Below are 22,428 nucleotides of genomic sequence, written 5' to 3' on the forward strand. Positions count from 1 at the left end.
ATTTCCCTGGTCTAACCACTATGGAAAGCTGTGTGGAGATTCCTCAACCTACTAAAGATAGAGCTCCCATATGATCCAGCAATTCCACTCCTAGGTATTTACCCAAAGGACACAGAAACATTAATTCCAAAGAGCACCTGCACCCCTATGTTTATAGCAACACTATTTACAATTTCTAAGCTATGGAAACAACCCAAATGCCCAAAAATAGATGACTGGATCAAGAAGATGTGGTACATATACACAATGGAATATTACTCAGCAATCAAAAAAGATAAACACATGCAATTTGCAGCAACATGGATGGCACTGGAAGGGATCATGCTCAGAGAAATAAGCCAGAAAGAAAAAGAAAAATACCAGATGGTCTCACTCATAGCAGGAATCTAGAAAACCTAAATAAGGGACCAGGTAAAAGAATAACTATAAGAAAGAAAAAATCAAAATCAACAAACAACTATGAACACACTATGGGGGGGGCATGGGGAAAGGAGGATTTGGAGTCAAAATAAGGGGGTTGCAATTGTATGGGGAATATAAAAATAAATTTTTTTTTAAAATATAAAAAAAGAAAATTCCCTGGCCTCCCTGGTGGCACAGGGGTTAAAGACAGCACTATCAAGTGATTGGCAGCCACTGCAGCATGAGTTCGATCCAGGCCGGCCAGGGAGCTATCCACATGGTGCAGCAGACCTCTCCTGTCTCGCCTGCTGCTCCCCTCAACAGTGTATTTCAGTAGATCTGCATGTTCTGTTTCCCACTCTCTCTCTGATGAACCCTCTCACTCCCCACACCTCTGGCCTGTACCCCAGTTCTTGCATGCATAATAAAATAAATCTTTTTTTAAAAAAAGAAAATTTCCTGCCTCTAAAATTCTGAGAGGTTAAATATTTTACATTATCAGAAGGCTAATTTAAAAATCAGTAAGACTATACGGTAAAACATTAACAACCAAATACTGGAAACTGGCAGTCTACTTGCTCTCTATACCAACGTCCCTTTCCTCCTTAGTAACTTCTGAAGTGAGGGGCATACTTTTTCCTTCTTGTTCTTCCCTCCTGCTGTGTGAGTAATGGTTAGCGCTCCAGCAACTTCTGTAGGCCATGAGGTAACTATGAGGATATAAACCACATGTTGTACAGTAGAGTTAAGGAAGCTGAGCCTCTATAGACATTGTGGCACTACCATCCCAGCTCTGGAGTGCTTATCTTCAGTTCTATTAGATGAGAGGATAAACACTTACATGGTGAAACCATTGTTATCAGGGCTGTACCTACAGCTGAACCCATTCCTAAGTGGTTCAGGGACCAACCAACACCAAGCAAAGCAAAATGAGTATTACAAGGTAATAGAGGATAGGATTACATTTGTATTTCTGACACAGTGTTTATAAAGCCAAGACTAGTGTTTCTTGTAAGTCATTATAAGAACTGAGAGAAGAAGAAAAATGGTCCCATTGACCTTATGTAATACTACAATACTCAATTCTTAGTATTTGCCAACCCATCCTTTTTTATAAAAGGGGGGAGGGAATAAAATCTAAATAAGAGTGGAAACCTTTTGTTGTAGAAGAAAAGTTTGACTCTCTCGCAACTTCTGAGTGTTTTTTTGCAGAGCTTCCGCTTCTTTAAGGTGGGATGTGAGGGCTTTCTGTAGGTACATGTTCTCTTTAAAAACAGTTCTTCCAGCACTATTCAATTGCCTGAAATAGACAGATATAAGATTCCCAAACATGGCACTAAGTTTTAGATATTACCAAACTAAAACAATGATTGCTGTATCCCCCAACTTTACTTATAATGACCTCCACTCATTTATATAGTTTATGATGGGTATTCAGTAGTTAGGTGGGGATCTTGTGACTAAGCTCTTACCAATAATGGGAAAATGAAAAGTGACATATTACTCCAGTTCAAAACAGTTAAGAGCAGGTATGAGATTTCTATGCTCTTTCTTGTCCATAGGACTGGAGGGAAAGAACTCCAAGGTGGAAGCAGCTCAGCTTTCTGAATCACCACTGGGGAAGGGCTGTCAACCCATATTGAGTTGTGGAATAAAAAGTAAACCACTGAGACTTGGGAATTAATTAACACATCACTAACCTATCTCATGACAACCAGGCAAGTTTGCTGTTATTGATCTCATTTTTACTTTTTTTTTTTTTTTCATCTTGATGTACTGCTGGGGACATTTTTACTTTTTTTAAAAAAGATTTTTATTTATTCATACATACAAGAACTGGGGTACTGGCCAGATATGCGGGAGGATAAGAGGATTCACCAGAGACAGAGCGGGGAACAGAACAGGTAGACTGAGTGAAATACACTGCTGAGGGGAGCAGCAGGAGAGACAGGAGAGGTCTGCCTCGCCATGTGGGATTCTTGCCGGCAGGCTGGGATCGAACCCACGCTGCAAAGGCTGAGCTTCACAGTACGGCACTCAACCACCTGCGCCACCAGGGGAGGCCCGATCTCATTTTTATTTATTTATTTATTTAAATATTTTATTTTAAATAATTCTTACATCATTTTTCATTTTTGCACAATGTATGCATTTTCATTTTGGTTATATTCCCCATACAATTGCCCCCCCCCTTATTTTGACGCTAATCCTTCCTCTCCCCACCCCTCCCCCCTGTAGTGTGTCTCTGGTTTATAGTTGCTTGTTGATTTTGATTTTTACTTTGTATTAATTAGTCTTTTTCCTGGTCCCTTATTTAGGTTTTCTAGATTCCTGCTATGAGTGAGATCATCCAGTATTTTTCTTTTTCTTTCTGGCTTATTTTGCTGAGCATGATCCCTTCTAGCTCCATCCATGTTGCTGCAAACTGTGTGTGTTTTTCTTTTTTGATTGCTGAGTAATATTCCATTGTGTATATGTACCATATCTTCTTGATCCAGTCATCTATTTTTGGGCATTTGGGTTGTTTCCATAGCTTAGTAATTGTAAATAGTGCTACTATAAACATAGGGATGCAGGTGCCCTTTGGAATTGATGTTTCTGTGTCCTTTGGGTAAATACCTAGGAGTGGAATTGCTGGATCATATGGAAGCTCTATCTTTAGTAGGTCAAGAAATCTCCACAGAGCTCTCCATAGTGGTTGGACCAGTTTGCACTCCCACCAGCAATGCAGGAGAGTTCCTTTTTCTCCACAACCTCGCCAACATTTGTTGTTGGTAGTTTTTTTAATATGTGCCATTCTCACTGGTGTAAGATGGTATCTCATTGTAGTTTTGATTTGCATTTCCCTGATTACAAGTGCCGATCTCATTTTTAGATGGAAAAAGTTTATTTCGAAAAGGTTAGGAAATCTTCCTATAGTCAGAATACATGTTGAGAACAAAAATCTAACTTCTGAGCCTTGGTTCTTCCCTCTATACTACGTTGCTACAGAAAGACTGGATGGAAAACAAGCAGGGCCACAAAGAGAAAGAAGCAGAGCAAGAAAGTAAACTAGAAATTTTGAAGAAAACAAGGCAGGAGAGAAGGGGAAAGAGAAGAGGCTAGCAGAAAGAAAAAGGAGGTATTTGTCTCTTACGCAATAGCTTCATTGTGGGCCCGCTCTGCCAGCATTATTATCTTCTTTTCAGCTTCTTGTTCTAGTCGGTGCTAAACAAAAGAAAAGAAAATAGGCTCTTTTAATAGTTGTATTACCAGCAACAAACTTTACTTATCAAAAAGTAATTATTTTATAATGTAAGTAGAATTCTCCTATCCACATGACCTGATGTAAACCACTCCAAGTTTTGGTGGGGGAGAGAGCAAAGAGGATAATGTGAACACAAGAACCTTAGGGTATTTTCCCAATCTCCCCACTGAAGAAGCAATGTGATATATAAATAGGAGAAGGGGAATATACCACCCCATCTGTATTGGAAAGCAGAGCTGGGATAAATTTCTGCTAAATACAATTATGAGGAAAGTCATTTGTTCATTCAACAAATTCCAACTGAGCACTAACAGTGTACCAGATTTTTTAGATGCCAGTACCTGTTTGTACCACCCTCAACTCTATATTCCCATTAATTTCGGGGGGGAAAAACTGTTCAATATTTCCATAAGAATGAAAAAATTAAAGGAATTAATGAAAGAAAAGCCATAGGCACTCTGAACAGATTCTGTAGAAGTGTTCTAATGTGCTTCCTATATGAAACCTGAAGAATTAACTTCAGAGGCCCAGAGAAAGTGGAAATTTGTGATGTGCTAAGGAACATTTTTGAGTCCTCTTTCATTAACAGCATCCTTAGTATGACTTGACTAAGGGAACAACCTCGTATGCACAAGAGTGGCTGCCCCAATTCTGTCTCCCCTATATGATGGGGTACAAGCAGCTTTAGTTCCACTAAGGGAACACACAGCGGGTGGGGGGGGATGTGTCCTAAAGCCTTGGCAATCCCTCTTGAGGGTACTGGGAAGAGAAAAAAAGGCTAGTCACTGAATATCTAGCATAGCCTTCATTTTCTCTGTTTTTATTCTGCAGTGATTTGATAACATTCTGAAAATATACTAATTAACCCTAATATGCATACCTTTTCTTCAAAAAACTTGCCTTCCAGTCTTCTAAGAGTCTCCTGATGTTTCTGCTCTGTATGCCTTAAATTCTCCTTCAGCTAAAATTAAAATGACAACTGAAAAATCATCAATAGGAAATAGGGTTGATTAGGGCACATGCCTAGAAAATTCTCAATAAGGAAACATTTTCTATTATACATTAATTCTGAACACACAAACTATATCCCTGTCTCTGAATACCATACTTCCCACAATCTTCTATAGATTTATCAGATTAGTATTGATTTTTTTTCAAAATTCTCAGTTTATTCAAACATCATTCCAGTGTTGAAACTCAAAAAAATCTTTTCATGAATAAGTTCTTGGGACATTCCAGACAAGTATTCTCATAATCATAGTTCCCAAATTAAAAATTGATACATATGGGCTCACAAAATGATATCTTAGAATTGGAACAGAACCTTGAGTTTACACACTCTTCCATCAAAGATCAGAATCTCTTCTGTAAGAAAACTAAGTAGAGATAGGTGTATCAATCATTCATATCTCATATATTCTCTGCCCTTTAATAGTTCCCATTTTTAGAAAATTCTTCCTAGTGTCAATCGAAAAAAAAATCTTTCTTATAGTTCCCAATGCCTGTGATTTCCACAGATGAATCCTTCTGTTCTCTAAAAGTACATAGAATAAAAAGGATATAAAATTCTTCTTAGACAAATTTGAGCTAATTTTAAAACAAGACTCAGTCAGACTGAAACAGATATACTGAATCTAATATCCAATTTCCAAAAAAAAGTAGCAGAAGGGCTTCCGGTCAGACAGACCAGAATTCTAGTGGTACCTTTCCCACTTCCTGGCTGTTTGACTCAGGGTAAGTTACTTCATTTCTCTCTGTCTCAGATCTCCAGTAATAAAAAGAGGGTAACACTATCTCACAGGAGGCGACAAGGGTTAAACAACAATACATTTAAAGTTATTAGAATAGTAATAATTTAATATAAAGATTAGTTATTATGTCTTATGTTGTTCTCCCTTAGACTTAACAATTTTCCATTCTGTGATTGCTGTCCTAACTTTATTAAATTGGATTGACAACTTTTCTATCGTGACCTCATTTAAAAATAGCATATTGGGGCCTCCCTAGTGGCGCAAGGGATTAAGACACAACATACGAAACTATCCACCGTCACTGCAGTACGAGTTTGATCCCCTGCCAGGGAGATATCCACATGGTGCAGCAGACCTCACCTGTCTCACCCGCTGCACCCCTCAGCAGTGTATTTCAATCAATCCCCCTGTTCTTCTCCCCACTCTGTCTCTGGTGAATCCTCCTCTCAACCTTCACACCTCTGCCCTGTACCCCAGTTCCTGTATGCATAAATAAATAAATCTTTTTACAAAATAGCATATAGACATTTTAAAAAATGTTTCTACATCGCAGAGGAAGAAAAAGGAAAGTCTATAAACTAAAATATTAACAATGCCTTTACTCTAGATGGGAGATTAGATGGGGTGATTTTATCAGCTAAATTTGTGAAATGGGTATTATCACTGTCAAAAGAAGAAAAACTGAAATTAATTATTTTTAAAAATAACTGCAACATTATCAATAAATAATCCTGTTAATCAGGTATATATAGTAGACAATTTTTTTAAATTTCTGCTTTGGATATCTTTTGAAAAATCTAAATGTAATTAGCTTATTTTTAACTTGTAAATGGATTTTCTATATCCAATATAATTAGTTTTCTTCCTTTATGCTTACCACTCAATTTTATGTTTATGGACTCCCATACCTACCTTAATTCTTAAATATTTGGAATTTCACAGAACTACCTTATTCTTTCCATAAATCAGTATATATACTTTTTGTCTTCCCAATGGCTATCTTTGAAAGGGCTAAATCTATTTCTCCACGAGGTGGCAATATTGTTCTTTAAGAAATGACACAAAGGCCCAGCAGAATATGTTTTTAAGTCACCTCAATTGAATACACCAAATGCCTACACTTAGGGTGGCTATTTTGAGGGCTCCTGAAAAATTATGGAACTTGTTTCAATCTGCAATATTTTCAAATAAAATAAACCAACATTCCTTGTTAAAAAAATTTTCAGCTTGATTGAAGTATAACTTCAAAATGTAAGTTATTTTTTAAGTTCTGGTTTAAGACCTAGTGAAGAGTGATAACACAAACATAATTAGAGAACAGAGTTATATAATTACTGTTTTAAGGACTTTAAAGAGCTTGAAACTTGTAGGAGAGTGTTCTATAGAAAATACTGCAAAGGTGTCTTTATTACAGTGAGCTACAGAAATTAAAAATTCTAAAACAGCAGTTATATGAATAGTTGTAAAGCAACAAGTAATCAGTTCATGAATAAAGTTGGCCTCACAGGAAGGTTTTGAGATAACTACACAATTATGATAGGAAGAATCAAAATCCATTTCTCCCAGCCTAAGAAAGTAACTACTCCCCACCTTGCTTGAAACGTGCCAATTTATTCTTTCATGGGAGCCCTTTAATAAGAGTTTTAAAGTTTTAAAGTAATCAAAACATTATTAACTAATATGCTTCCACTTTTACTGGGGATTAATAGGAGACAATGTGCTAAGCATTTTATACACATTATGTTATTTAATCTACACACATCTCTAAGAGGAGTAGGTGACTTTATTTTTTTTAAGATTTATTTATTTATGCATACAAGAACTGGAGTGTAGACCCAAGGTACCAGGGGTGAGAGGATTCACCAGAGACAGAGCGGGGAGCAGAACAGGCAGATTTACTTAAATACACTGTTGACAGGGGACAGCAGGCAAGACAGGAGAGGTCTGTTGTACCATGTGGGTTAACTCACTGGCTGGGGATTGAACTCATGCCACAATGGCTGGGGGTAGCTTGATAGTGCTGAGACTTTAACTCCTGCACCACCAGGGAGGCCCAAGGAATAGGTGGTTTTAAAGCCACTGTTTATAAAAGAGGAATTCAGAGAATCCTATGAGATTCAGAGAAATTAACAAACAGACCACGAGGCCACACAGCTATCAACTGCAGAGTCAGCATGTGAAGTTCATGATCTTAATCACCACATTATCTTATCTATCTTACTCATTTGTCATATGCCCACCCGTTTAGTTTAACAGTTAGCTAAAAAACAAACAAACAAACAAAAAAAACAGAAATAGGATGCAGAAACTTTGGTTTGTCATCAAAGCTGGTTCTGGCTATGTAGGACCATGGGTAGCCAAATGAGCACTCGTGAGACCACACCGTGACTAGAGAGTGAGAGGCACTAAAATGGATAGTTGGAGGGCTTTAAATAAAACTTACTGTAATAATCATAATTTTAGCAAGAGAATAATAACAGCAGGATCAGTGAAAGCAGGTAATATTTAGCACACAGTGTTAAGCATTTAAAACATTATCTCATTAATTCTTCACAATGACCCTTTGAAGTTGATATTATTCTCAACTCCACTTTACAACTGAGGAAATTTAACCAGACACCTAAGTAATTGGAGACAGTATTTATATTCTTTCAGTCTGACATAAGAGTACCAACATCTAACTACTACACCTCATGCCACATGGTTAACTTAGAATGCAATAATATTTCTTTGACTATTACTGCAAATATCAGCAGTATTCATGTATATTCATTTGTGTGTTAAGGGTCAGCTCACACCAGTTCATTGCTAGCAGGTTGTTAAAGCATTGGCAGCTAAAATTGGCCATCATAAAAGCATTTAAACCAAAGAAATCGCAAATGCTACAAATGAGGACCCTTTTTTGAAGAGAGCTACATACCACTGTTAATATTCTCATTATGTAACATATATATTTTAGCACTTTAGATATGTTAACTCATTTAGTTCTTACAGCAGTTCTGTTACTAACTCTCATTATCCTTATTTTACAGATAAGGAAACCAAAGTATAGAGAGATTAAGTAACTTACCCAGAGTCACAAAGCTGACTTTAGCTACTTGTGCCCAGCACTCACCTCTATGTTTTACTGCATTATCATTAATACAATAATACTACACCCTAAGCTGAAGGAATGGAATGTAAGAGAAAGCACATAAATAGTTCAGAAAAACTTCCTGAAAATAGCCAGTTTCCGTACCCCACCCACCCCTACCCAGAGAACTTTCTAAAATTATCATTTATCAGCCTCAACATATTGCCTTTAAGACTATGCATCTTTGGCCCCACTGGTTTCTAAGAACTATAGTTTGTTTCTTATTGAAGTCAATCTATTTATAAGTGTGGATATAAACATAGGAGGGTAAATGAGCTAAGATTTGGTGAATTCACAAATGAATACATGGAAAGAGAAAAGTCTAACCATTAAGATCTTTTGTTTGTTTTTTTTTTAATTTTCTAGAGGCATGTCTTATTTATTTATTTATTTATTTGTTTGTTTGATACATGCACTGGGTACAGTCAGAAGCGTGGGAGGGTGAGAGAATTCACCAGAGCCAGAGCGGGGAGCAGAGCAGGCAGAAGGACCGAAGTACACTGCTGAGGGGAGCAGCGGGCGGCAGGAGAGGTCTGCGCGCCATGCGGAACCCTCCTCTGGTGGCCGGGGAGCAGCCGGGGATCGAACCGGCACCGCAGTGGCCGCGGGCAGCTTCGCAACCCAGCGCTCAACCGCTGCGCCACCGGGGAGGCCCCAAGATCTTTTGCATTTAGTTCTAAACTGATGTCTTCCCCCTTTTCTCTCAAATAATCTTTAAAATGTCAAGGGGAGTCCTTTATACCATCTCATGAGAGAAAATGTCTATGAAGGCTCTTATAGACCTAAGTATTTAATTTTATCAATAAGCTTGGGAGAAAAAGAGAGAGAGGAACTTACATCATCTAATTCTTTCTCCACTTGGATTTTTCTCTTCTGGAATTGTTTTATTGTTTTCAATTCTGCTTGAATCATGCTTATTTCTCTGGCTTTTTGATGGAACTGTCCCTCCAGCTCATTTATTTGCAGAGTATACTTTTGTTCCTACATGCAAAAAAAAAAAAAAAAAGAAAAAGAAAAGAAAAAGAAAAAAGAAAAAGCGAACAGGTAAATGAGTCAGGAAAGAGAACAGCAGCCCCACTCAGTCATGTTCTGACTGAAGCTGTAAGCCATTTGCCTGTCTTCTTTGAAGAAATATTCCCTTTTCATTTTTGCATAGTTTTAAATTTTGTAAAAAGATATCAACTGCCTTGAATAAGAAAAAAATTCTAGAATAAGTTTTGTATGGAAAACACAGATCTTTACTAAAAAGAGGTATGAGAAGACTAAACAATCTGTACCCTAACCTGTAAGATAAATAATATCACTGACCCTAAATTAAAATTAATAAGCTAAAAGACAGAAGGCCACTCTCTCTCAAAAGTAAATCAAGGGGGGAAAAAGTGGGAGAAAGAGGAAGGAGGGGGTAAGAGGAGAAAGGAAGGGTAGGAAAAAAGAAAAATGGAAGGAGGTAAAGAAAAAAGGGCCAATAGGATTTAAAAAAAATAAACAACAGATAACAAAAGAAATGCAAATATCCTTCAAACATACAAAAAAATGCTTCACCTATCATAATAAGAGAAATATACTGAAATACTAATTCTAACCTATCAATTTGACAACATGATCTGGTATATTTTGAAGCTAAGGGACAAAGGGCAAAGGGAGGCCATGGATAGAAGTCAGATTTCTCAGAATATTCTATGTTTTGTAAATTTGACTTTGGAACCATATATCTTATATAATTATAATTATATAATTACATAATTTACATGAACAATTAATTTTTTTAATTTTATTATTATTTTCAATACATATATTTTACATTATTCTTCCTTTTTGTACAAAGCATGTTTTCTCCTCTCAAGTGTAGTCCCCATAAAATTCCCGCTACCAATTTACCTGTGCACCATCACCAGAGTCCCTTGTGTCTTCTCTCCCATGTTTTGATCCCTCGCCCGCCCCCTCCCCTGCAGAGTATCTCTGATTAATAGTTGCTTGTTAATTTTGGTTTTTAGTTATTATAATTTTTTTCCTTATCCCTTATTTGGTTTCCCTACATTCCTCCTATAAGTAAAATCATCCAATACTTTTTCTTTTTCTTTCTGGCTTATTTCACTGACTGTAATCCCTTCCAGCTCCTCCATGTTGCTGCAAGTGGCATGAGTATATCTTTTAAAAAAAAAAAGATTTATTTCATTTTATTTCATTCATTTATGCATAGAAGAGCTGGGGTGTAGGCCAGAGGTGGCAGGGGTGAGGAGATTCACTGGAGACAGAGTAGGGAGCAGAACAGGCAGACCGACTGAAATATACTGCTGAGGGGAGCAGTAACAGGAGAGACAGGAGAGGTCTGCTGTGCCATGTAGGTTAGCTCCCTGACTGGGAATTAAATTGGCGCTGCAGTGGCTGCAGATAGCTTCATAGTGCTGAGATTTAACCCCTTCCTCCACCAGGGAGGCCCAAGTTTATATTTTTTGATTGCTGAATAGTATTCCATTGTGTATATATACACCACATGTTCTTGATCCAGTCATCTATTTTTGGGCATTGGGTTGTTTCCATATCTTACCTATTATAAATAGTGCTGCAATAAACATAGGAGTGCAGGTATCATTTTGAATTAATGTTTCTGTGTCCTTTGGGTAGATTCCCAGGAGTGGAATTGCTGGGTCATGTGGAAGCTCCATTTTTAGTACTTTGAGGAACCTCCACGTAGCTTTCCATATTGGTTGGACCAGCTTGCATTCCCACCAGCAGTGTAGGAGAGTTCCTTTTTCTCCATATCCTCCCCAACATTCGTTGTTTCCTATTTTTTAATGTGCCATTCTCGCTAATGTGAGGTGGTATTTCATTGTGATTTTGATTAACATTTCCCTGATTACAAGTGATGTTGAACATTTTTTCATATACCTGTTGGCCTTTTGCATTTACTTTGAAAAAGTGTCTTTTTAGCTCTTCTGCCCATTTTTTGACTGGATTACTTGGTTTTTGTTGAGTTGAGTTAGCTCTTTGTAGATCTCTGTGACTACTCCCTTATCAGTAGTATTGTGCAAAAATTTTTTTTCCCAATTAGTAGGATGTCTCTTTGTTTTGGTCAATGTCTCTTTTGCTGTACAGAAGCTTTTTAATTTGATGTAGTCCCAGCTGTTCATCTTTCTTCACTTTCTTTGCTTTGAGGGATGTGTCTTTAAAGATGTTACTGAGATGTATGTCATGTATTGTTTTGCCTATACTTTCTTCTATAATTTTACATGCACAATTAATTTTTTTATTTTTTACTGTTTTTTTTATTGTGGTAACATTGGCTTATAATACTGTATATGATTCAGAGGTATGGGTTCACACCTCTTCAGATACATGCTCACAAATTTTTTAAAAGCAGCTCGTAAAGAAAGAAGCCAAATGGGTGGTTGGTGGCAATTCCCCACAGAAAGGAATTTTTTCTAATAGTTTTTAAACCTGGTGATTTGATTGGCAATGTGAATGGTATATATCCAAAGGGGGAAAATGCCCCCAAATGTTAAAACTGTTTCCATTAATCTGTGTTAGTGGTAGTAGTAATATCCTGTGACTGCTGAGGTATTGAGGTTTAAAGCAATAATACAACTAGATTGACATCAGCAAGAACCAGGATTTCTGGTGAAGGAGAAAGGAGATAAAATGAAGTAAAAACCTTGTACTCATACATCTGAATTGAAAATATTAAAAATATGGAGTCAAAACTCTTCAATAAAAAGACACAGAGTTGCAGCCTGGATTAAGAAACAAAACCCAACCTTTTGCTGCCCCCAGGAAACACATTTAGCTACAAAAGATAAAAATAGGCTCAAAGTTAAAGGATGGAAAACAATCCTACAAGCAAATGGACCAAAAAAGAAAGCAGGAACAGCTATTCTTATATCAGATAAAACAGATTTCAAACTCAAAAAGATAAAAAGAGACCCCAATGGTCACTACATTATGATCAAGGGGACAATACTTCAAGAAGAAATAACACTCATTAACATATACTCACCAAACGAAGGAGCACGAAAATATATCAGACAACTGTTGTCCTCTCTGAAAACAGACATCAGAGAAAACACATATGTAGTGGGAGACTTCAACACACCACTATCAACAATGGATAGATCAACAAGACAAAAAATAAGTAAAGAAACCAAAGCTCTAAATAAGGACCTAGAGCAACTGGGCTTAACAGACATCTATAGAACACTAAACCCCAAAAAAACGGAGTACACATTTTTCTCAAGCGCACACGGATCATTCTCCAGGATCGATCACATACTGGGGCACAAGACAAACATCAACAGATACACCAAGATTGAAATCATATCAACCATCTTTTCTGACCATGAAGGCATCAAACTAGAAATAAACCATAAAAAGAAGGCAAGGAACTTTCCTACCTCATGGAGATTAAAAACCACACTACTGGAAGACCACTGGACTAATGAGGAGATCAAAGAAGAAATGAAAAAATTTTTTGAATTGAACGACAAGGAGGACACCAATATCCTAAATGTATGGGATGCAGCAAAAGCAGTAATAAGAGGAAAATATATAGCAATAGAAGCTCACATCAAGAAACAAGAAAGAACTCAAAGAAACAACCTAATCTCGAAGCTCAAAGATCTAGAAAAAGAACAACAAAAAAACCCCAAAACCAGTAGAAGAAAAGAAATAATAAAAACCAAAGCAGAAATAAATGAAATTGAAACTAAAAAAACAATCCAAAAGATCAATGAAACCAAGAGCTGGTTCTTTGAAAAAATCAATAAAATAGACAAACCCCTAGCCAGGCTCACAAAGGAAAAAAGGGAGAAAGCACAAATAAACAGGATCATCAATGAAAGAGGAGAAATCACAACGGACACAGCAGAAATCAAAAGAATAATCAGTAACTACTATGAACAGTTATATGGAAACAAGTTTAACAATCTAGAGGAGATGGACAAATTCCTACAACTCTACAATCACCCAAAGCTAGATAAAGAAGAAATAGAACACCTAAACAGACCAATTACAATTAGCGAAATTGAAATGGTAATCAAAAACCTCCCCAAAAACAAAAGCCCAGGACCTGATGGATTTACAAATGAATTCTACCAAACATTCAGAGACGAATTAGTGCCTATCCTTCACAAACTCTTCCAAAAAATTGAGAAGGAAGGGACAATACCAAACACGTTCTATGAAGCCAACATTACACTAATACCAAAACCGAACAAGGACAACACAAAAAAGGAAAACTACAGGCCAATCTCCCTAATGAACACTGATGCAAAAATCCTCAATAAAATTTTAGCTATCAGAATCCAACAATGTATCCATAAGATAATTCACCACGACCAAGTAGGATTCATTCCAGGGACACAAGGATGGTTTAACATCCGAAAATCAATCAACGTTATCCAACACATCAACAAAAAGAAATATAAAAACCATATGATAATATCAATAGATGCTGAGAAAGCTTTTGACAAAGTGCAACACCCATTCATGATAAAAGCCCTTGAAATTCTTGGGATACAAGGAACATACCTCAACATCATAAAGGCCATCTATGACAAGCCAACAGCCAGTATCATTCTCAATGGTGAAAAGCTGAAAGCAATTCCATTAAGATCTGGAACAAGACAAGGATGTCCACTCTCACCACTGCTTATCAATATAATACTGGAAGTCCTAGCCAGGGCAATAAGACAAGAGAAAGACATCCAAGGAATCCAAATAGGAAAAGAAGAAGTCAAACTATCACTATTTGCAGACGATATGATATTATACATAGAGAACCCCAAAACTCCACAGAAAAGCTAATTCAACTCATCAATCAGTTCAGTAAAGTGGCAGGATACAAAATCAACACGCAAAAGTCAGTAGCCTTCCTATACACAAACAATAAATCTGAAGAAGAAGAAATCAAAAAAACCATCCCTTTTGTTATTGAAGCAAAAAAAATCAAATATTTGGGAATAAATCTAACAAAAGAGGTAAAGGACCTATACAAAGAAAACTATAAAACACTGTTAAAAGAAATAGAAGAAGACACAAAGAAATGGAGAGACATCCCCTGCTCATGGATTGAAAGAATAAACATTATTAAAATGGCCATCCTTCCAAAAGCAATATACAGATTCAATGCTATTCCAATCAAAATTTCAATGTCATTCTTCAAAGAAATAGAACAATTATTGATGAAATTCATATGGAATCACAAAAAACCCCAAATAGCCAAAGCTCTCCTGAAAAAAAAAGAAGGGAACGGAGGCATCACACTCCCAGACTTCAAACTATACTACAAAGCCATAATCATCAAAACTGCATGGTATTGGAACAAGAACAGACATACAGACCAATGGAATCGAATAGAAAATCCAGAAATAAACCCACAGATTTATGGTCAACTAATCTTTGACAAAGGAGCAAAGACTATGCATTGGAGCAAAGAAAGTTTGTTCAATAAATGGTGCTGGGAAAACTGGGTCGCTACATGCAAAAGAATGAAGCTTGACCACTACCTCACACCATACACAAAAATCAACTCAAAATGGATTAAAGAACTAGACATAAGACCTGAAACCATAAAATATATAGAAGGAAATATAGGCGAAACACTACGTGATTTGCACATCAAAGACATCTTTACAGACACATCACCCAAAGCAGTGATAGTGAAGGCAAAGATAAACAGCTGGGACTACATCAAATTAAAGAGCTTCTGCACAGCAAAAGAGACAATAACAAAAACAAAGAGAAACCCCACCAACTGGGAGAACATTTTTGCACCCAACACTAATGATAAAGGACTGATCACAAAAATCTGCAAAGAGCTGATGAGACTCAACAACAGCAAAGAAAATAATCCAGTCAAAAAATGGGCAGAAGAGCTAAAAAGAAACTTCTCTGAAGAGGAAATGCAAATGGCCAACAGGCATATGAAAAAATGTTCAACATCACTTGTCATCAGGGAAATGCAAATCAAAACTACCATGAGATACCATCTTACACCAGTGAGAATGGCACATATTAAAAAAACTAGCAACAACAAATGTTGGCGAGGGTGTGGAGAAAAAGGAACTCTTCTGCACTGTTGGTGGGAGTGCAAACTGGTCCAACCACTGTGGAAAGCTGTGTGGATATTTCTGGACCTACTAAACATAGAGCTTCCATATGATCCAGCAATTCCACTCCTAGGTATTTACCCAAAGGACACAGAAACATTAATTCCAAAGAACACCTGCACCCCTATGTTTATAGCAGCACTGTTTACAATAGCTAAGCTTTGGAAACAACCCAAATGCCCAAAAATAGATGACTGGATCAAGAAGATGTGGTACATATACACCATGGAATATTACTCAGCATTCTAAAAAGATAAATACATGCAATTTGCAGCAACATGGATGGCGCTGGAAGGGATCATGCTCAGCGAAATAAGCCAAAAAGAAAAAGAAAAATACCGGATGGTCTCACTCATAGCAGGAATCTAGAAAACTTAAATAAGGGACCAGGAAAATGAATAACTATAAGAAAGTTAAAATCAAAATCAACAAAAAACTATGAACCAGAGACACTTTTAGGGGGGCGGGGGCGGGAGGGGAGGGATTGGGGTCAGAATGGGGGGGCTGCAATTGTATGGGGAATATAACAATAAAATTTATTAAAAAAATATGGAGTCATGATACACTTAAATCTTTAAAAATAATATAATTCCTAGCTCTGTCCACTGAAAAATCCCACCTAGAATGACAGTCTAAGATAAGCGAGCACTACTAATACCAGATGGTTTTCAAGTTTCCCATAATAACATTTTCATGTTGAGTTTTTGTACAATCATGTGAACTTTAAAGTCACTGAACTGCAAAGAGGACCTGTTCATTTATCCTGTGTCTTAAATAACTGAACCTACCAAAAACTTGACTGCCCAGTAAGTGAATTATTTGTGGGCATAGATACTCACCAACTTTTCCTTCTCTTCTTGTGCTTTTTCCTTCGTTTCATTTAGCTGCTCTTTCAGTTTTTCAATCTGTAACATATGAAAATAGAGAATCAGGAAGATAAACAGTGTATACCTTTATTGTGGTACCTTTATTGTGACATGCCTTAATTAAATGGCTAGTTTTAATATGATACTAAACCCACTAGGGTTGGAGAGGTGGGATAAGGTAGGAAGAAGAGAAGAGCTGGTGATATTCTCTCTGCCCTTAACCTGCTATTGCCAGTTTCCAAAACCTACCAGTTTCCAAAAAGTTACCTGGGTAACTTTTTCTTTTTCATTGTGGTAAGAAACACATTTAATTTACCACCTTAAGCATTATTAAAAATACAATTCACGCCTCCCCTGGTGGCCCAGGCGGTTGAGTGCCCCGCTGTGAAGCTGTCAGCAGTCTCTGCAGCACCGGTTCAATCCCTGCTGGCAGGTGAGGGTCGCACATGGTGCGGCAGACCTCTCCTGTTGCACCCGCTGCTCCCCTCAGCAGTGTATTTCGTCAGTCTGCCTGTTCTGTTCCCCGCTCTGTCTCTGGTGGATCCTCTCACCCTCCCGTGCATCTGGCTTGTGCCCTGGTTCTTGTGTAAATGAATAAATAAATCTTTGAAAAAAAAGCGTGTTAGGTATATTCACATTATTGTGCAACTCAAGCGTGTTAGGTATATTCACATTATTGTGCAACAGATATCTACAACTTTTTCATCTGAACTCATGAAACATTAATTCTTCCTCCTACCTTCCTACTCCGCCCCCTTAGCAACCACCTTTTGACTGTTTTTATAACTTTCATTACATTAGATACTTGATATATGTGCACTCATACAGTAATTATCCTTTTGTGACTGATTATTTCACTTGGTATCACCTTGAGTTTCATCTGTGTTGGAGTGTGTGACAGGATATTCTTCACAAGGTTGCATAATATTCACTGTTTATCACATGAAAACAAGGTCACTTAGTGAAGGCCATGCATTGCTTGATGATATTTCAGTCAATGGCTGACCAAATATTCTACTGTGGTTGCAATAGGCTATACCATGTAACTTAGGGGTGTGGCAGGCTACACAACTAGGTTTGGGTCATTACACTCTGTGACATTTGCACTATGACAAAATCACCTCATGGCACAATTCTCATAACGTCCCCGAAGTGACAGGTGACTCAATACACCACATTTTCTTTTTTTTTTTTAAAGATTGATTTATTTATGTATACAAGAACTGGGGTACAGGCAAGAGAGGTGTGGGTAAGAGGATTCACCAGAGACAGAGTGGGGAACAGAACAGGCTGATTAACTGAAATATACTGCTGAGGGGAGCAGCGGGGGAGTCAGAAGAGGTCTCCTGCGCCATGTGGGTCAGCTCCTTGACCAGGGATCAAACTATGCTGCAGTGGCTGCAGATAGCTTCATAGTGCTGGGTCTTAACCCCTTGTGTCACCATGGAGGCCCCTACCACATTTTCTTTATTCACTAATCTGTCAATGGACTTTTGGCTTGCTCCCATTTCTGGGCTTACATGACTAATTCTTCAACAAACACAGGTTTTCAAATACCTCTTCAAGGTCTTGTTTTGAATTCTTTTGGGAATGTAGGCAAAACTGGGCATGCTAGATCATGTAGTAATTTTTTTTTTAATTTTTTGCTGTTTTCCATAATGGCTGCACCATTTTATTTATTTATTTTTACTTTTTTAATTTTATATATTTTTAACATCATTTTTCATTTTTGCACAATGTATGCATTTTCATCTTGGTTATAGTCCCCATACAATTCCCAACCCCCTTATTTTGACCCTAATCTCTCTTCCTCCCTCCTCCCCCCATTAGTGTGTCTCTGGTTTATAGTTGCTTGTTGATTTTGATTTTTACTTTAGTATAATTATTCTTTTTCCTGGTCCCTTATTTAGGTTTTCCAAATTCCTGCTATGAGTGAGATCATCCTGTATTTTTCTTTTTCTTTCTGGCTTATTTCGCTGAGCATGATCCCTTCCAGCTCCATCCATGTTGCTGCAAATTGCATGTGTTTATCTTTTTTGTTTGCTGAGTAATATTCCATTGTGTATATGTACCACATCTTCTTGATCCAATCACCTATTTTTGGGCATTTGGGTTGTTTCCATAGCTTAGCTATTGTTAATAGTGCTGCCATAAACATAGGGGTGCAGGTGCCGTTTTGAATTAATGTTTCTGTGTCCTTTGGGTAAATACCTAGGAGTGGAATTGCTGGATCATATGGAATCTCCATCTTTAGCAGGTTGAGGAATCTCCACATAGCTTTTAAAGACTCTTCACCCAAAGCAGTGATAGCGAAGGCAAAGATAAACATCTGGGACTACATCAAATTAAAGAGCTTCTGTACAGCAAAAGAGACAGTAACCAAAACAAACAGACACCCCACCGACTGGGGAAAAATTTTTTGCCACAACACTACTGATAAAGGGCTGATGACAAAAATCTACAAAGAGCTGACGAGACTCAACAAAAACAAAGTAAATAATCCAGTCAAAAAAATGGGCAGAAGAGCTAAAAAGGAACTTCTCCAAAGAGGAAATGCAAATGGCCAACAGGCATATGAAAAAATGTTCAGCATCACTTGCAATCAGGGAAATGCAAATCAAAACTACAATGAGGGACCATCTTACACCAGTGAGAATGGCACATATTAAAAAAAGAAAAAACTAGCAACAAATATAGCCGAGGATGTGGAGAAAAAGGAACTCTCCTGCACTGCTGGTGGGAGTGTAAACTGGTCCAACCACTATGGAAAGTTGTGTGGAGATTCCTCAAGCTTCTAAAGATGGAGCTTCCATATGATCAGGCTGCACCATTTTACATTCCCAGCAACAGTGCACAGGTTCTAATTTCCCCACATCCTTCCCAATACACTTGCCATTTTTCTTTTTAATATTTGTTTGCTTTGTGTAGAAGAACTGGGGTATAGGTCAGATGCAGGGGTTGAGAGGATCCACCAGAGACAGAGTGGGGAACAGAAAAGGCAGATTAACTGAAGTACACTGCTGAGGGGAGCAGCAGGTGAGACAGGAGATGTCTGCTGTGCCATGTGGGTCAACTCCCTGGCTGGGGATAGAACTCATGTGTCTTTAGCCCCTGCACGACCAGGGAGGCTCAATGAAATAAAATTTAAAACTATAGTATGAATTGTTTTGGGATACAATAAAGCACACCATCTTCAGCACAATGGAAATTTCCTTGGGTTTTCATGGGCCTCAGAGGCAAATGGAAAGAAAAGTATTCTAAATTACACCTAAATTCCACTTTAACACCAACTAGCTAGTGCCTCGGCAAGTTACTGTCCTTTCTGAGAGTCTACTTCTACATCTGTAAAATGGGAACAATAATATTGTGACTGCATGGTGCTACTAAAAGGACTAAATGAGAATAGAAGTACCTAGCACAGTTTCTGGCACAAAATAGGGGCTCCAAAATGTTAGTTCATGGGCCTCCCTGGTGACACAAGGGTTAAGCACAGCATTGTGAAGCTATCCACAGCCTCTGCAGCATGAGTTCGATCCCTGGTCTGCCAGGGAGCTACACACATGGTGCAGCAAACCTCACCTGTCTCACCCGTTGCTCCCCTCAGCAGTGTATTTCAGTCAGTCCGCCTGTTCTGTTCTGTTCCCCACTCTGTCTCTAGTGAATCCTCTCATCCCCCCACCAGCACCTCTGGCCTGTACCCCAGTAATTGCATGCATAAAAATAAATAAATCTTAAAAAAAAAAGTTAGGGTCCTTCTCTGTTTTCTTTTAAATTAAAAATGACAGCTTTGTGGGCCTCCCCTGGTGGCGCAGTGGTTGAGCGCTGGGTTGCGATGATGCCCACAGCCTCTGCAGCACCAGTTCGATCCCCGGCCACCAGCGAGGGTCCCACCAAAAAAAAAAAAAAAGACAGCTTTGCTCTCAACATTTTAGAGTCAGTAATACAAATTCAAGATTCAACTGGCCAAAAGGAGGAGATTCAACTTGTTGGGGCCATAATCATGTTCACATGGATTATCAGAGATCTACTTTATAAATAATTAAAACTAAGTAAATATCAGTATCAAAAAATGTATATGGGCCCCCTCCCCAGTGGCGCAGCAGGTTGAGTGTAGCGCTGTGAAGCTGTCCGAAGCTTCTGTAGCGTGGGTTCGATTCCCGGCTGGCCAGGGAGATTCCCACATGGCGCGGCAGACCTCTCCTGTTGTGCCTGCTGCTCCCCTCAGCAGTGCTTTTGGTTTGTCTGCCTGTTCTGCTCCCCACTCTGCCTCTGGTGAATCCTCTCACCCTCCTGTGCCTATGACCTGTACCCCAGCTATGTATGAAAAAATAAAAAATAAAAAAATCTAAAAATAAGTGTATGATCTATGTATATCTATGTATATGATTTATGCTCTTGTCCTTAAAATGGATCATAACGTCCCTTATGATCAACATGTTTCAGATAAAAAAACAAAATATGGGACAAAAACTGAAAATAAGAAAGAATCAATTCTGACAGCAGTCATTTTGAAATAGCGTTCTGCCAGAACAAGTTCTAAAGTTAACTGAAATGTTTTAAGTGTAATGAGATTTCAAGGAATTAAAATCCTTGAAATATACACCACACCACAGTAGAACCACAGAGGTAGTTATTAGGCTCAGAAGGGGTTTCTACCTACCTACCATATTATCTTTCTCCTGATCCTGCTTCTTCAGGAAGCTTAACACACACATTGTGTCTTTCTCCATTTTGTACTGCTGTCTCTTTAAGTCCTCATTGGTTTTTGCCAGTCTCCTGGAAGCATCACGATACTCAATCCTAGAGAGCTCTGTGACTTCCAGCCTGGCTTCCCAGAGGGAGGCATTGGCCTTGGCTCTCTCCACCACAGATTCATCAGTTTTCGTTGCCTTCCTAATGGAAAGAGGACATAGACAATGTGTAACTATTTCTCTATTTTTTTAGCATTATACCTCAATTATTATATATTTTGCTTGGCATTGCTTGGCACATGTGAGTAAATATTGTTTGGTGAATGAGTTGATAAAAAATACATCATTTACTTGAAAAGTAAGAGGGAAGTTTTGAAGAATAATCTAAAGGAGTGAGAAAACAAAGTGGAAAGACAAGTCAAATTCACTTCATAAAGCTTTCACATCTTTTCATTTATTTTTTTGATTATCTCATATTTGAACTGTCTTTCCTATTCTTACTCAGTCTTCTTACACCTTGCTTCTCTCTATTGCAACCCACTACCTTAGTTCTCCTTCTGTGTAGTTAGATTTGTAGTGTTATGTTTTAAATCTATAGTTCTATAATCTTTCACTTATCTCTACCCCAGTTTTTGGTTTTATTTTTTTAGCTAGGCCTTTGATAAAAGATCAGTCACTAGCTAAGTATGTTAAATATTTTATCAGCTAGTGCCACAAAACTCCAAGTTTCAAGGATGGCTGAGAAATAAACCACAATCAAGTATCCAGAAGTGGAGAGGAAATTTTAAAAAGTAAAGGAGGGTTTCCAACATTAAAATGATGAAAGGGGAGATTTTCAAAATAACAACTTACAAGCATTAACAAAACATCTATATAATACGGTAGACACTAGATATATAAAAAATTACATAATAAATAAGACTATCTGTATTTGAACTCTAAATATTTTCACACATATGAATATGTGTTCCTTTCCATTCCCACCCCCAGTTCCTAGTTCTCAATCTTTTTGCAGTCCCGCTCACTTTTTGTCCTCTTCAAATTTAAGCCAATTCCATGCTCAATCCCCAGCCTGTTCTAGCAGTTATCTCTTTCCAGCATGATTAGGCACCAGCTATAGACTGCCTTGCTACAATCAGCCAATTGCTCCCTGAAGGTATCAGGTCTAAGCTGCTCAAAGTAGATAATGAAAGAAATCAGATACCTGGGCCTCCCCAGTGGTGCAATGGGTTGAG

At 37.9% G+C, this 22,428-nt stretch overlaps 1 protein-coding gene across 1 annotated transcript in view; it reads right to left on the reverse strand.

Annotated features, from left to right (window-relative positions):
- Positions 1 to 22,428, reverse strand: part of BBOF1 (basal body orientation factor 1) — a gene marked incomplete at both ends in the record, with an annotated part of 32,412 nt that overhangs the window by 7,193 nt on the left and 2,791 nt on the right. Inside the window, 6 exons of the mRNA XM_084240314.1 lie at positions 1,558 to 1,702; positions 3,539 to 3,609; positions 4,530 to 4,610; positions 9,371 to 9,514; positions 16,476 to 16,541; positions 21,167 to 21,395. Coding sequence (XP_084096440.1) covers positions 1,558 to 1,702; positions 3,539 to 3,609; positions 4,530 to 4,610; positions 9,371 to 9,514; positions 16,476 to 16,541; positions 21,167 to 21,395 — 736 coding nt within the window. The remainder of the gene's footprint in view (positions 1 to 1,557; positions 1,703 to 3,538; positions 3,610 to 4,529; positions 4,611 to 9,370; positions 9,515 to 16,475; positions 16,542 to 21,166; positions 21,396 to 22,428) is intronic.

The sequence above is a fragment of the Talpa europaea genome (assembly GCF_964194135.1).
Source record: "Talpa europaea genome assembly, chromosome: 8".
NCBI classification, from domain to species: Eukaryota; Metazoa; Chordata; class Mammalia; order Eulipotyphla; family Talpidae; genus Talpa; species Talpa europaea.